General features: G+C 44.1%; 1 protein-coding gene across 1 annotated transcript in view; it reads left to right on the forward strand.

The window, feature by feature from the left end:
* The window catches only part of rtn4r (reticulon 4 receptor), a 39,304-nt gene extending 23,794 nt beyond the window's left edge, over positions 1 to 15,510 (forward strand). The window contains exon 2 of the mRNA XM_029510255.1: positions 13,704 to 15,510. Within this exon, the coding sequence (XP_029366115.1) occupies positions 13,704 to 15,085 (1,382 nt within the window). The 3' untranslated portion in view covers positions 15,086 to 15,510. The remainder of the gene's footprint in view (positions 1 to 13,703) is intronic.
* The last annotated feature ends 1,293 nt before the right edge of the window (positions 15,511 to 16,803 follow it).

Consider the following 16,803-nt stretch of genomic DNA (forward strand, 5'->3'; position numbering starts at 1 on the left):
TTTCCCCAGGAGGAATTGCGAAACAATCGCCCTCTGCGCTCCGTTTTCAAATCGTGCACACCTTTAATTGCCAGCCCATGATGTGGTCCATGAGAAAGCTCTAAAAACCTGAGTGCTCACATCAGCATGCGCTAGTAAATTAGCATGATGCTGGTGGATGGGTGCGTCGGGACTGAAGGGAGGAGGAAGAGGCGGCGGCGGCGGCGGGGACAGGGTTACGAGCTCAGCAGAATGATTGAAATCCCTGCTGTCAGGTGATGGCTGCTCAGGTGGCGCGCACCAATGCTATACTGCCTCTCTAAGCAGAATGCAGACGAGCCGGAGGTAAGGGGGGGGGGGTCTTCAGATGTTTTCATATGAGAGGGGGATCAAGAGGGATTTGGTTCTGCACTGTCTGCTTCTTTATTCTTGCTTGACAGGGCTGCATGTCAAATGCAAACACGCATCCGAAATGTGAAAAGTCATGCATCACATGGACAGACAGTCCACGCACGCCGCTGTCAATGTTAGCATAAATTATCAATCAAAAGGACGTGATAGAAAAGAGGATTCACTTGAAAGACTTGATGATGTTTCACAACCAGCAGCTTGGATGCTGAATGTGTTCGCATGAACCGCAACACGTGAAGAACGTGGCTAAAAGTGAAAAAGGTGTCTTCTTACCAACGTCCTATTCATTTCAGGATCAAAGACCTTCTTTCCAGACAGCTAATGATTTTATTTTCCAGTAACAAAGTACAATATTACACTACGTTGCTATGGTATTTCAATTTTGTGCTACTTTATACTCCGGCTCTCTTATATTTCAGAAGGCTCCTTCAAAGAGCCAACTTAGGATCTAATATAGTCATCTCAAAAAACCAGATTCACTGTCATACATGAACTAAAGGTCGTGTAACAAAAATGCTTGCTTTCAAAGTAAAGCATCAAAAATAACAACCCAATTAAAATTAGAAAGTAGAATTCAGCGTTTGTTTTTTTTGTGTGTGTGCTTTTTCTCTTAAAGGTTTGACAAATGAAAATACTCACAGCGTACGACATGTGAGACACATTTAAACAACCCAAAAATATTTCATCTGTTTAGATTTGTTTTATTTACATGCAAAGGGGTAATTAAGTGAGTTAACTATGAAGCTGTGTCTTCGGATTGTGCACAGACTTACAGGTTACATGTGAAGTGAAGGAGAAGACTTCCGACACTCGTATGTTTTAGGTCTGGATTCAATCTGCTTCTTTGAATTTGTTGAATCTAGACTTTGACATCTTTTACCTTTCCATACTTGCAAAGTTCTTTTTCACATCTTTCAAATCAGTGGAGACCTTTGGCCTGAGGGAAAGTATGCTTTAGAAATGCTAATAATCTCGTCCTTTTTTCAGTACTCAAAGCACTTGAGTGTTAGAACTTGGCAACACACATCACCAGTCGCCTCACTGGTAGGTTTCATTTAGTTGCATTGTGCAAGTGCATTAAGTCTTAGCAAGCCATAGATGGACGGAGACTACCATTAAAAGCACTGTAATGCATTTGTATTATTCAGATGTATCCGACCCATTAGCACAGACACTGGAAATGCCATTCTTACTACAATCCACCAAGCGCTTACGAACGGGAGCTCCGGGGAGAAAAGGAACAGCTGAAGGATGCAGTTTAAAAATACCAGATTGTTTTTCTCCAGGGCTGGAATGACTCATTACCCAGGCAGCAAAGCAGGAAGTCTTGTCAGTTGGGTCGTCCCACAGTACAGTGACATGCAAATTGCGCCAGCGCATCACTTACAGTGCTACAGCGAACTCCACATCCAACTGCAGACAATTTAGCATAAACACACACACACACAAACACACACCTGTGCTGGAATTCATGGATGAGATTTGTGCAGGTTGCAGGAGATTGTGCAGGAGAAGTGTTCTGGGAGGTAGATGGCTGCTGTAGGCCGACATGTTTATCCCCCCTCCCAATCTTGACGCTTAGTTTGTTTAGCCTGACCAGCCCATCACTCAGATACCGCAGCAGCACCGTGACAACTTGCAGCTGCTAGATCTATCTGGTGTTATCTGATGGTCAGTTTGCTGTGAGGTGCTGTCACTGCCCCCCCCGCCCGCTCCCATCTCTCCACATGCAGCTCAAGGAGTTGTAAGGGGAGTTGAGATGAAGGGGTTAGGGGCCATATTGGGGGCAGACTCTCATGACACTCAGTCTTGGATCATCCCTCACCTGGGAGATAAAGAGCAAGGGGATGATGAATCCCCCAGCATGAACTGAGCTTTAGGCAAGCGTTCGACCTTTCCAGTGAAAAAGGTGACTGATCCGTGGAGCCCTCTGATGTAAAGAAGTGCCCTTATCAGCCCAACGGGGAGGAAGAGGAGCAGATAGCAGACAAGGCGAGGAAAGAAATTTAAATGATTTTGGGGTCGGCTGGGTGGGGATGTTACTAATGTCACTCTGTATTCATCCCCTCCTTTTCTGCTCTCTATCCTTTCATCCCTCTATCCTTCTTATCGGATCTCCTCTGTAGAGAAATCCATTTTTCTGCTGCAGGCCGCTTTGTCTGCGCGCAGCGCCTCAGTACTGAGGCAGGTGGTAAATAATGCACAAGTCATTCTCCTTTCATTCTTCCAAAGGATCGAGCGCTCACTATAAGACACTCTCTGAAGTGGGCTTATTAAACCAACCAGGCTGCAACCAGGGAGCGGGGATTGGAGGGTGACAAGAGGAAAAAGTGAGAATGTCACTAAAAATCACATCTCACATGCAAGGGTCCATTATTCCACTCCCTCAACCCTCACCCCTGGCAGAAAAATACACATGGGGCACACATGGAACAAAGTCACTAAATAGTGTTTTGCTTCAGCACGCTGTAGAGATCCCGCAGTTGGGTTTTGGTTGATCCCTTTACCGAAAGACAAGATGGCCGACTTTCTTGTGGATTCTCTGCATGGCAAGTTTTCGGTTTATGACATTTACTACACAGAGAGTGAGAAAGAGAAGCAGAAGGTCATTGTCTTTTTGGACAAGACTCAAAGCAATGGTTGATTGAATCCCAGTTTGGGAGGCTTGCTCACCTTTCCTGACGTGTACCACTGTGACCTTTATATGAAAGCGACCAGCAGACCTCCCCTCCCATTTCAAAAAAATGTGATTTTGTCAATCACCTTAAATTTTCACACAATCCCACAATAACACTCCAGCGGTCTTTCATTTTAAGTCCATTTGCTGCAAGGCTGGAATTTCTCTTTAAAACATAGCAGAGAAAAAGGAGACCTGCTAGTGCGTGCTTCAAGGTCTCGGTTCTGCGCCGCGCTTTAAAATATACAGCAAATACTGTTTGAGTCAGAGGTCGGTCAAATTCGGTTTCATCGCTACAGTTTTCACATGCTTCAAGTGTAAGTGGAAGGTCTGGGGTGGAGAATGAATCAGATATATGCGGAGGCAGAGGAAGATATGAGATCCTATACCTCAGTAGTGTCAGAAATCCACCTACATATGCTCACAGAGTATTGCTGCCTCCACAAATGTTTACCAGATTTTCAATCCTTTTTTTTTTTTTGTTGTTGTTGTTGCGCAACATATCCTCACGTATCCTTCTGGCAAGTATTTTGGAAAGAGATGTCTGTTAAGAAAAAAAAAACAAAACAAACAACAACAACAATGCGATGATGAAAACAAAATAAAACAGAGAAGCGACACTGCTGAGAACTCGGCGGCTCCGGTTACGAGGAAGAACAGCAGAGGTAGGCCTTGTGTTGCTGGCCCTAATGCATTCGCTTGCAGGAGCTGACTCCAAAGATGAAAGGAAACAGAGAGGTTCATCTTTTTCAGGTCATTGTGCCTCCAAGGCTGCCTACACATCTAAAATAGATGGATCCACAAGAAAGCTGTCCAGAATTAGTTAAAGCTCGCACAATGATCTGCCTAATTTATTTATGTTATCCTTTTCATTTTCTGCTAGTTTCAGGACGTACCTCTCCCCGCCCCCCCGCCCCCGCAGGCAATTTCTCTCCAAACGCACAGTGCATCTGCAGTCCTTCCTCTGTGTGTCAGATGAGTCACGCAGGAGGACCAAAAATCTAAATTCCGCAGTCACTGATTGTGAAATGGGTAATTAATGCCCATCTTATGAAATGGCACTTCAGAGCATGTGTGTTGCAGTCATCGAATGTGCGGCAAATGAGCTGAGTGATTCAACACGTTGGCGTTAATGTGATGAGCTGGAGCACGTGACCGAGTGCGACAAACGACAAACCAGTCGGTCGCTACAAACTGCAAACCCGAGTGTCACTTTGTTATTTCCCCCATTCATCTTCTTCCAGATTGACTTTGCTGTCATTTTTCTCTATTCACACATTATTAAAATGTTGAGTTCTCGATTTCCTCTCCAAACAACAACCCTCTCGTGTGTCACAGGCAGGGCAGCTATGTCGCTCTGTCTGTCTGACTTTTCGGTGGCGTTTCCTCTTCCGCTGCCTTTCTCACTGAGCCAGAGACGAGGATTTACCACCAACATTTGACCAATGACGTGCAGACTGCATTTACATATGCCTAATGCATTTTTAAGCACGTGTCACGCCCTATAGTTTTAACTTTATGATGAATATAAATTTTCCCATATTTTACACTTTACCTTTGTTTAATTTTAAGTCTTGACATCCAAAAGAAGCTAAATTTTTGGTTCAAAGAACCATAAATCATGTTGGTGGAGTTTTGCGTGTCTTCTCAGGCTTTTCTCTGGAGCTCTGATGACAATAGATGACCGACTCTTCTGCATGACTGAATAAAAATATAGCTGCTTTCTGGGGAACACAATAGTCCAAAATTGGATGGCGGGTCCAGTTGGACTGGGGCTCAGTCATGGCTGAGAGCAGTCATTATCTGAATATGCACTTTCTCTGGACACGTTGACATTTTCACAGCAGATAGATCTTCAGAGTTGTATAATAAGAAATGCAGGATGGGGCGACGTTAGAAAAATCTTCCATGGTTAATTTTACATGTGGAAGTAGTGTATATTTTTCCAAGCATACGAAGTTGGTGTGTGTGTTTTGGGGATAGGAAGCATTACAGCCACTTCAGTGATGTTTGAAGCCACAGTTGTCTCAGCCAGGTCTTCCGGTTTGGTTTGATTTGATTGCAGATGGTACGTTAGCAGCAGCTCTGCGTAGTCAGCTAGCCATTCCAGCAGAGTGCAATACAGCGAAACAGGAGAAGAGCGTGGAAGGTTATTTTTTACATTGTGACGTTTCTGAAAAAAGTTCAGTCATGGTCTGTCAGGTGAAGTATTCCTCGGCTCATTCTCACTGCCTCCTGCCCCGAGGCTGTAGATCTACCGTCTTCACATGAACGACAAAACCCACCAACTCAAAGTATTCATTCATTCACATATGCACAACCTTGGAATGACTAATGTGTGAACTTGCAGCTGTTTTATTTTATTTTTTTTTATTATTTTTTTTTTTTCATCCCTGGGGCCAAATGCTTTGCAAGGTCAAGTTCGGCGTGCACGACAAAAACTAAATCTGCCGCTGCTCCGACAATTGAGAAATCACGTTCAGTTTCCGCCTCAGCTGCTCTTTTCTCCACAGCAACCCTTTAAACCAACTAACTGGATTACTCACACAATGACTTTAGTGTTAACTGGCCAGAGATTGACTGCCCCCCTCCCCCCCAAATTATAACTCACACTCCCTTCACACTTCGTCAAGAACTTGTCTCTGTTGAAAAAGCACAAGAAGTTTGCAATCCAGAGCTGCTGCCTAATTTTGCAGTAATGAAGCTTCCGGAGAGATGAGGGCTGGATCATTTGTGCCCCGGCTCTTTCAGAAGACCAACTACAACGGCGTCAAACTGTGTACCCGCCCATTACAGCGTGCGCTCTGCTCCAACCGCCTCATCGTGACTTTCTCATCTTCACATGCCCAAAAACCGACGAGGCTGCCTGTGGGTGCTGCCGCTGCTCTCTCCCTCTCCAGCTGACACTTCACATGAGGAGGTGTTAGCTTTATATCAAACTATCGTCCAATATTTACTGAGGCTGTTATACTTTCCAGATAATGCAGCAATGATTCATTAGGCCTTCGTGCCAGCGCGATGCATTAACTGTGAGGGCCCGCTATTCTCACCCATTTCAAATTGATGATTTGAGAGCCCTAGAATTGCATGAGAGAGCATGATTTAGTTTTGAGGGTTAGGGTTAGCTTTTTTTTTTTATTATTTTTATTTTATTTTATTTTATTTTTTTAAATCCCTGAAATATAACAACACAGTCAAATGGGATTGGGATTATATGCGTCTCGATATTGCGAAGTACGTCACATTATATTTCTGAATCCAATTACTCTTTGCAGTGATGCAGACATCTGTTCTCAATTAACGTCCCTAAATGAACCTGTCTCTTAGAAATTATGTTCATTTATACCTCAGCCGTGTCCCCAGTAATGTTGTGTTGGCCATATTGTCACCGTCTGGATCTGATTCGTGAATTTTATTTATTTCTTTCATCAATGTGTTACATTTAGGAAGAGCATAAGGAGTCGGTCATAGTGGATTTCCTTAATCTTACCCAACTGCTGTGTGAGCGGAAACATAACCTTTAGAGGAGTTTTATGGCGCCATATTGGCTACATGTGGATGTTTTACTGCGGAAGCAGAAACAAACAATCTCTTTGCCAAATACATAAATGAACAACTTATCCTCATTTACATTAACGGCCAATGCAATTGGTCACAGTTAAACATAATTCGAAGGTGACAGGAGTTCAGTAGATGAATTTAAAACTTGATTTATCCATCAATTGCAATGAAAGTGTGAAATGTCGATGCATTAGTGCGTTATTGTTGCAGAAGTAGCAATGTAAACAAATACGGGGAGACAAAGAGCTCAGTGATTCAGTGAATCTACGACAATTTGATACTTTCTGTTAACATTATCAAAAGCATGTCGAGGACTGTGGTGACAAAACTCCACAAAAGGTAACCCATGAAACTGATCGGTAGTCTGTCCTGATAATACCAACATGTGGCACATCTAACCGAGGCTCAGCTGGTGGATGTGACCCTGCTGTCACCCTGTAATTCAATTAGAATTCAATTAGCACCTAGTTCAGACGTTCGATACTCCGCGGGAGCCAGACTGAACTTGTTCAGTAATGCATTCCTCATACTCATGTTTTTCTTTTTGCAACTTGGCAATTTGCGTATGAAGAGGAGGGTGACACACTTTGGTTGAAACAAAACAAGAATGCCTGTTAAAAGTATTGCGCACACCTGCACTGAGAGCCATGACTCGACATGTGGGGCATGCACCGTATGATTTATTTTCTCTGCAGCCATGTGTAGATAAGATAAGTCCTGCACGGCCCAAAACCCAAACTAGGGCATTCTGAATTTTAGCACTTCTGTAGCTCGAGGAGTACATCTGGACACCCCCTCACATTCACGCTCAGTTGATGCCTGCATTATTTTCAGCTTACATTACTTGAATTATGCATTATACATGGTTTCACATGGGAAAATTGCCCATGTCTGTGACATGTGGAGGCGGGCGCGGAGCTGGATTTGAGCCATTCTGCAGAACCTCACGGGTAGACTTGACTACTGATGCCTTCCGTGGAACATTTCATAGTGAGCTGTAGCAGCACTGAGGGCAACTTGGTTTGCTGCCAAATATACAATAGAGTGGTGAGGAATGTGCCATTTTGTCCTCTAATCCAGAGGCACCATGCCACCGTGCTACAATTAATCCACTGTAGTGGCATTTAAGCATACCTAAATCTCTTTCAGCGCTGTTTTAATGCAACTTCGAAGAAAAAGCGTTGCCATTTTAGCAGCTTTGTTGATCAATAGCCGTAGAATGCTGCCCACATATAGTCCGCTGTGCAAGATATTGTATCAATGATTCACTTAAAAAGGGACACTTCATCCATTTCACATACAAACAAACAGTTCAATGGTACTTTCTATGACTTTGAGGGAGCTTGTCCAGTCTGAAGTGACAGTACTTGGTTCTTTTAACCGCAGCTTTTTTTCAAAATAGGTCCAGTACAGAGTAGTCATCAATTTGAAATAGACATGAGATCGATCATTTGTGGAGTTTTACTGAGGGACTAAAAATTTGAATCTCTCAGACTGTACTCGACTTTAACCGCTTTCTTTTATTATATATTTCTCGGTTGCCTGCTTCCAATTTGATGGAAGTGCAATCATAGAGCATTGATGTAGGTCTGAGTTAAAGTTGCAATCGTGCGATGTGTGCTACTCCGTTAGAAATGATAATCCTGCAGCTCAAATCTTACATAAAAAAATACAAATTTGCACTTAAAGTATTAAGAGTGAACACATTACTGGAGAATTCATGTGTAAGCAGCACGGAGCAGTCTGGAATAAACACTAATCTAACAGGTAACCAGGTATCTTCAACAAAATGATCTTCCATATTATTAGTATGATGTGTCATTTGCTGAATGTAACTGCAGCTGTCAATGTACAGAGGATGAAGTGGCAGCAGAAGTACTTAGATAGAGCACTCCAGTTAATTTCGCCCATTTTCCTGTCACCACTGTATACAACAGCAGATTCTAAAAGTTGAGCACAACACAGTCTTAAATGATGGCCAGCTGTGTAAGAGCTTGAGCAGATGGGAGGTCAGCGCATCACTCAGGGGTCGATGGTAATTTGATGGCAGTTGTTGTGAGGGAGAACTCCTCTCTTCCACTTCCCCATCCGATTGCTCACCAAGTGGAGCAGGGATTCGATCCGACAGCCATCTAATTGCGAGCTCATTGTCTCTCTGTGAAGATATCGCCAGCCCGCAGCCTATTGTTAGCGCTGCCACTTCTCAGTTGTGCGACATGACAACTGTCTGCCTGCCGCAGCTGGGCCGGAGTTATTTCCTACGTGTGAATTGAGGCCGATTTAATTTTTTTGCTGCACTAAAACATGCCCACATGCAGGTCTACGAAAACCATCGTTCAACACGCAGATTGTGGTTTACCTTCTGCCAGACGACGTCCGGTTCCTTCAGTTATTCACGAGCCATCTGGTTGAGTGCTGTGTCAGATGTGTGTCATGGAGAACCTCATCTGTGTCCTCGGCTACATCATGGAGTTGCCGCTAAGCCGAGGGACTCTAGCCCGACTCACTATGGTCCCTCATGTCCTAAATAACTTGTTTGATCTGACGAGTTGATCTTTATTTGAGATCACGGCATCTGGTTCATCAATGTTGTAAGCGGCAAACACAAACCTGCCTTTGTGTGCTTTGTGTGTTTGTTTTGTTGATGGGTGTGCACCTTCTTCTGGAAAGTGCGTTGAAAATTAATCAGCTCCGCAGCCAGATATATTTTCAGTAATAAAAGCGAAGTCACAGTCTTCCTTACCAGCAGATTTTCTTGGAGAAGTTAAGATAATGCAGCGAAATTAGACAGCATCAGGTTGGAAACACAAGGGAAGAGATATTACTTGTAAAAAAAAAAAAAAGAACAGTAATTTCATTGAAGTCTGAGCGAAAGAAGAAAAGTAGTTCGTTTCAGTACCATGCTCTCAGCGACAGGGTGGATCACAACCTTTTCCATATGAATATGCCCTATAGACCCGTCCCTCTGCAATTCAGCGATGCTCTTGAAAGTGAAGACCACATTTCCTCCCTGTAATAAAACTTTTTTCACAGGCTTATGAGGGAAAAGATGTTCAAAGCAAACTTAAATTGAATATTCTCCTGGTCTGCCATGACAGCGTAACTGTAGGCCACGCTGTAATTCTCGGGTTTCAAAAGCTCTGCATAAGTAAAAGTAGAGGAAGTGATTTTAGGATGTCCTCCAAATAAAAAAAAGACAAGGAAAGAAAAAATGATTCATCTACGGTTACAAGAGCAACAGTTAGTAGCTATCCATCAGAGATGGCATCACTAAAAACTCTGTCAGAGCCAAAAGGTGAAGGAAATATGGGGCGAAGGGACGATGTGTGCCTTCACCCCATATTTCATAAAAGAGCAGTTTCAACAAAAGAAGGTGCCTGAAGCTTTAAAATATTTGTCAGAAGTCAGGTTTGATTTCTAAGGCTGGGCCTAAAATTGGACACAATTTCTTCCGGATGAGTGTGATTGAGGAGCATTTCTGCAAACCTTCCTGCTTTGCTCACAATTTGAAAGCATTTCTCTATTAGTGTTGCTAAAAATGACCGATCACCAAGCTGTCCAGGAAACACATTCAGTAAAAGCCAAGTTAGAAGTCAGAGAACAGCCTTCAAGAAAAGTAAATAAATTCAAAAACAGATGACAACTTTTATGCTGTTCCTCGTGTATGAACGCTGGAGTCTTTCTATTTGTTCCAAGTGATAAAAACTTTGTTTGTGAGTTTGTGCTGCGCCGAGTTATTGCCCTTCATTGCTTTCAGCTTGCGGGGCCGTTTCCAGCTGCACAGGCTGCTCTAAAATTGGGCTCCACACAACTGTCATATCCTGCACACTTTCTCCAACTTATTCATTTCAACATGATATAAAAACAATTTATGTATGCGTGGCTGGAGCCACAGAAGACACATGACCTTACGGGGAGGGAACATTGCTATATTAAATGCGGGCCGGCCTCAGAGCAGCACAATAATGTATGATTTCAGAAAGAGTTCTCCAGGGGGCCCCTCTGGAGAGCTGCTGTGATTCATTTCTGACAGAGACATCACTTCCACTCTGGGCCAAGGGGATAAGACTGTCATGTTCGCCATCCCTGCCCACTCCCCAGTCCTTCAAAGTAAAGCCACCATGATGAATTGGATGCCCCTCTGAATGCGCTGTCCCGACGTGCCCCCCGTTTGTTCACTGCAGGCTGTTTTTTTGTTTAGATTTTTTTTTAATTGCAATAAAACAAAATGCTGAGGTTTGAGAAGTAGTTCTGAGCTCCAAACATGCAAATGAGGAGTCTGCTCAAGTGATACGCTCATATGATAAGCAAACAAAGCTGTCTGCGCCCACTCATACCACCCCTGTAGGCATCGCTCCGTTTCTGCAACTGAATGTAGCGTCCTTTACTACGAGAGCGCTCCATTTTTATTTTGTTTTTTTAATGAAGCTGGTATGATTTATCTGCAACACTGAGTTCTTTTATGGCCAAAGAGTCCCCCCCGTCCCTCATATTTAATCCTCCTTTTTGCCCGTGAGGCCAAACTTTCCCTGAACTCCACGGCGATTAAATTCTTTTGGGTGAGTTGTTAACAGGATTCGCAGCAGGTCCTACAGGTTGTCATGCCTGGAAGCTGACCGAATGAAATCCCATCTTCAGCTTCACAACAACAGAGAAGGGACGCTGAAAGGCCAAAGATCCAGTAGACCAATATCAGTGGCAACTTAAGCAGACTGTCCTCAGCTGCGTCACGATTTCTTTTGACTGACAATTTAATTAGTTGAGCGATGAACCAGAGCCACCGAAGAACAGTGGTAGTCTGCAATTCTCTGACCTGCCATAAATTGTCAGGCTCCCATTGTAAACAGAAGTGCTTGTCTTGGAGGTGAGAGAGGGTCAGGGTGTGTGTGTGTGGGTTAAATAATGTACTTTACTCAAAGCTGAAGGGGCCAAAGTGTCAGTCAGGAAGAAACAAAGTGGCTTGTCTCCTTCTCAACAGACCGATGATTGCTATTGTACAATAATACGGCTCTTAGAACAGAGGCCACTGGCAGGGTCTGAAACAGGAAGGCAATGCTCAGAGCAATGTTTTGACACAGCAGATAGAAGAAGATTAAGAGCTGAAACTGAAGCTGAGAGAAGCCGATAAGGAATACATTATTTCTTTCCTCCACAACCACGTCGTATTTTTTAAAGATATTAAGCCTTGTGTCAATAGCATGCCAAACATGAGGGCTAAATATCGGCCGGTATAATGCTTGCTGGATTTGAGGCGAAGACAATAAAGCGGTGATGAAAATCTGGGCGGAAAGAGCAGCGTTTGCCTGCTGGTCAATCAATAGTGTGAACACAGCTCGAACATCAGCTGCATATGGAGACAGTTCAAGCCTCCAGAGAAGAAGATAAGAGGTCTGACTGTGAAGTCATGCAGAGGTTACTCCAACAGTGTGATTACGAAAAGGTGAATTAGTTCAGAGGTGTCAGGAAGACGCAGCTCCGAGATTTATGCTTGTAACATATGGTAATGCAATCAGCGCCGTGCAGATTTGAAGATGCTGTTAGTGAGCGAAAAATAATTGGGATGAAGTCGATGGCATTGCGGGGCTCACGCTGTCATTCAACAGATGCTTACAAAGACAAAGCATATTATGCCGAGAGCTGAGGAAACCAGGCTTTGACATGCAACGCGTGGGTGGAAGTAGCCTGTTAATGAACAGCACAAAAAAAAAAAAAAAAAGACGGCAGCATAGATACATGAAGCTTGCCGCACAATAAAATATTGCTATTGTTAGGGCGTGCTGAGGGGAAAAGCGCTGCGATGCAGAAACGGTGGAAAGTCTTGACAGCTTTCCGGTGGCAGTCTGACGGCTGAGCAGGGAGATTGGAGGGAAAGTGCAGCAGAGGGCTGCTGTCAGGCCACACCAGAGCTCCGTTTAACAAGGTCCAGAGATGAGCTGCACCAAAACACATTGCAGGGGGGGAATGAGGCGAGGGGGGGGGCGGGGGCGGAGGGAGGGCTGAGTAAGGCTCATGCATTTTTCCAAGGGCCTCGCTACCTGTCATGCCCGCGAGCCTGGGATTCCTCACAAGTGCAGGGGTGCAGAGATTGGAAATCCTCACCAAGGACAGGAGGTGAAAAGGATTCGGAAACTTTGAGGAGCACCTGCCGTGATGCACCGGCTCCAGACATCCCAGTGACACTTCGACACTTTCATCTCCGCATGAAGGAATGTGTGAGCCCAAACAGATGCACTCGGCTTTTGAACGCAGCTGTACCTACAACAGTGTAATGTCCAACGGGATGGCTGCCCGCTTCATTCATGATGGTGCTGTGCAGCAGACTGGCCTGAACCGTGGCAGCGGACGGGCAGAAATAATTAATGCGAGCAAATGCAGAATACATTTTACTTTAAACATGGATGCCTTCAGGGCAAACACATACAAGAATCTTACAAGCTTCACTCTGAACGCTACCAAGCCTCTTGTATATCTAATCTTCATGCTGCACGGTGGAGGGGGAGAAAAAAAAAAAAAAAAGAGCTTCAGTCAAGCCTCCGCAGTGGAAACTCAAGCAGGGCCTTTGTAGCTGCTTTTTTCCACCTTGACTGCAGTCTCATGGCCGACATGAAAACTTATCTCCCAACGTCAGGCTGAATGTCAACCTCAGGGAGGCTGAAACGCCATTAGATATGTCCATCCTGGTAGAGCAGGATAATTCCACATTAAGTTCATCCACCCAAGTTGAAATGAGGATGACCTCACAGGGCTTAAGTTCACTGCTTGGGTTTTGACATCAGCAGAGGAAGCAGACGTGTGACGTGTCACTGTTAAATGCTGAATTACTGTTGACTGTTTACTGTTCTTCTCTTGTGGGGCGGGTGATTAATCTTGCATTTTATTTGTGAGCATGTTAACTTTACGCAAATTAACTTTGGCTCATAATGTGAAGAAATGTGTCTTTTGAAAAATAATAAAAAGCAGAAAAATCACACCTTAGCCTTAAGCACATTCACCTTATTTTTTATAAGCGCTTCAATGATTTTATGACAACTTTGACTTATTTACTAATCGTCTGTCTTGTCCTGTTTCTCCTCAGGGGGGCGACTCCTGTTTCTGGTGATGTGGCTGAACCTCGTGCCTCAAACTGACAGCTGCCCTGCCAAGTGTGTGTGCTACAGTGAGCCCAGGCCCACTGTGGCCTGCCAACAACAAGGACTTTTTTCCATCCCCACTGAGATCCCCGTGCGGAGCCAGCGGATATTCCTCCAGTCCAACAAGCTAACGGTGGTGAGGTCCACCAGCTTCAGCTCTTGCCACAATCTCACTGTTCTCTGGCTCTACTCCAACAACATCAGCTACATCGAGGCCGGAGCCTTCTACGGTTTGGAGAAACTGGAGGAGCTGGACATTGGAGACAACAGTAACCTCCGCACCATCAGCCCAACGGCTTTCCGGGGCTTAACGAAGCTGCACACCCTCCACTTGCACAGGTGCGGCCTGTCGGAGCTCCCCATCGGGGTGTTCCGAGGAATGTTCTCTCTACAGTACCTTTACCTGCAGGACAATAACATCCTCACCCTGCATGACGACACTTTCATGGACCTCGCCAACCTCACCTACCTATACCTGCACAACAACAAGATCAAGATAGTAACGGACAACATGTTTCGAGGCTTAATCAATCTGGATCGGCTGCTGCTTCATGAGAACCGGGTTATCTATGTCCAACCCAGGGCTTTCAATGATCTTGGTAAACTGAAATCCCTGTTCTTGTTCTTCAACAATCTTACAGTCTTGTCGGGGGAAACAATGGACCCGCTGGTGTCCCTCCAGTATTTGCGCTTGAATGGAAACCAGTGGATCTGTGACTGCCGGGCGAGGACCTTGTGGGACTGGTTCAAGCGTTTCAAAGGTTCCAGCTCCGAGTTGGAGTGCAATATTCCTGATTTACTGGCAGGAAAGGACCTAAAACGTCTGAAGAGCGAAGACTTGGAGGGGTGCGTGGAGACACCTCAAATCCAGACTAATCTCTTCAGCTCCAAGGCACAGTCTGGAAAATTCCCCTCCACCGAAAACCCTCTGGGGGACACCATTCCCAGGTGTTGCCTCGGAGATAACGACAAATCCTCCATCCTGTCCGGCAAGAGCCGCCAAATCACCAACAACCCTCTTAAGGAAAAGGAGAACATGTCCAAGACTAAATACAAGGAGCCGGAACGAACAAAAAATGAGACCCAGAACAAGCAGAACGATGGACCACTGGGAACCTTGTCCAACTCCCTGGATAAATCTTTGGAAAATCTAAACCCTGACCTTATAGACAATCTGGAATCATCGACAGCATCAAACAAAAAGAAAAAGAAGTGCTCCAAAAAGCCCAAATCAGATACCCATTGCATCAAAGGCCAGGGTTCTACTTTGCAAGTGCTGCACTTTGTCGTCATTCCCATGATCTGGATATCTCTAGCCATGTCTTAGGACTCCTGATTTCACTCTGAATTCAAGACTCCAGATTGTTGATGCTCATGACAATGATACAGAAGATGCAGTGACATCTACAACAGACAGTGACTGAAAAGCTAAGAGAGTGTCATTGACCCGCGGTGGGCGAGGACACACAATAATGAAGATGTTAGAGTACATTTAACAAAATGGATGCCTTTACAGAACACTACAGATCTAATGTATATAATGAATTGGTGCCCAAAATTGTTTGTTCTCTATGTACTTAACTGTACTGTGTCTAAGCTACACTTCGGGGGAGGAGGAGGGGGGGGGACTCCTCCTTTTTTCCCCCTCCCAAAAGCTTTTATTGCTTCGACAGACCACCGGATGATGAAAAAATAAAAAGACTAAAAGAAAAAACAACAGCAAACAAAAAAAAAATTACAAACCATAAAAAAGAAAAAAAAAAAAAAAAGATAAATATAGGAAATCAAAGAAAGAGCGCACACAAAGAATGTTGGGTCCGTTTAATGAAGACAAAAGATCTCCCCTTCATTATTTATTCAAAGTGATGCATTTGTTGGGTAATGTTACGTTTTTTTTTATGTTTATAAAAGCAAAAATGTTTAATTCCCCCAGTTTTCAGTTCTATTTTCATGCCAGAAAGGGTATATGGGTAGCATTTACCAAAAGAATGCTGTCAATTTGTTTAAGGAGATTGCAAAGGAACCATAGATATGCATTTTATTTTACTTGTGTACAAGTATGAATATATTATGAATAAAAGTTCTTATTTCATAGATCTTGTTGAAGTGCTGTGATGTTTTCCACAATGAAGTTTTGGCTGATTGCTGAGAACAACGAATGTAAGACCCTCCTTCAGGGTTTACTTTAAACTTGGTAAAATGTCTATAAACATTGAAAATGCCCACTCAGACTGAATAATCTATCGCTAATTAGTGAATTTGTTGCTGCCCCAGTGGCTCGAGCCAAACAGCGAAGAGAATGATCGGACACTCGTCTTAGTACTTTGCAGCTCGTAAAAATCTATTGCGCTTCACCTGTGGAGTGCAGTTTTAATGGGATGAGGAAGAACTAAATTAGTGGGGACTTTTTTTTTTTTTTTAAGATTATGTCAGCAAACCTGCTCTGAACGAGGACCAAAATGCATTTGAATGGAACAGTAACCGAAGCTCATATTACGTCCCACTAACCACACCGAGAGCCAAGCGAGGTTCCTCCTCCGAAGCAGATGGCGGACCCAGTGTGGCGTGTTCATTGTTTTTTCAGGGCCGTCGGGAGAGTGACGGCCGACTGTTTCTGCCAAGCGTTCGGATTTTGTTGTTTTGTTTTCTCCTCAGCCTCTTCAGGACGCTGGCAGGACGAAGAGCAGAAATATATGTTCTCTTTTCACCAGCGAGTTTTGAACTTTTAACCTCTGCTTTTGCAACTGATGCCGCCACCTGTTTTAGCTTTGATCTTAAATTGGTCAAACCCTGGTCTAAGAATAACTCTTAGGGGAATTAAATCCTCAGCCCCCCCCCTCCTTGTTTGATCTCAAGTAGCTGCAGCTTCAGCTGACGGAACAAGCTCCTCAGGCTTTGTGAAAGATCAAATCAATGATTATGCGATAATATGCAATTTAAAACAAGGTCAACATCCAACATCACCATCCATCCAGAATATTTACAAGGCTTAAGTGATTGCTGCACATGCAGTATGATGCTGTTGACTGAAGTGCCCCGGGCATC

This window comes from Echeneis naucrates, chromosome 9 (assembly GCF_900963305.1).
Source record: "Echeneis naucrates chromosome 9, fEcheNa1.1, whole genome shotgun sequence".
Taxonomy (NCBI): domain Eukaryota; kingdom Metazoa; phylum Chordata; class Actinopteri; order Carangiformes; family Echeneidae; genus Echeneis; species Echeneis naucrates.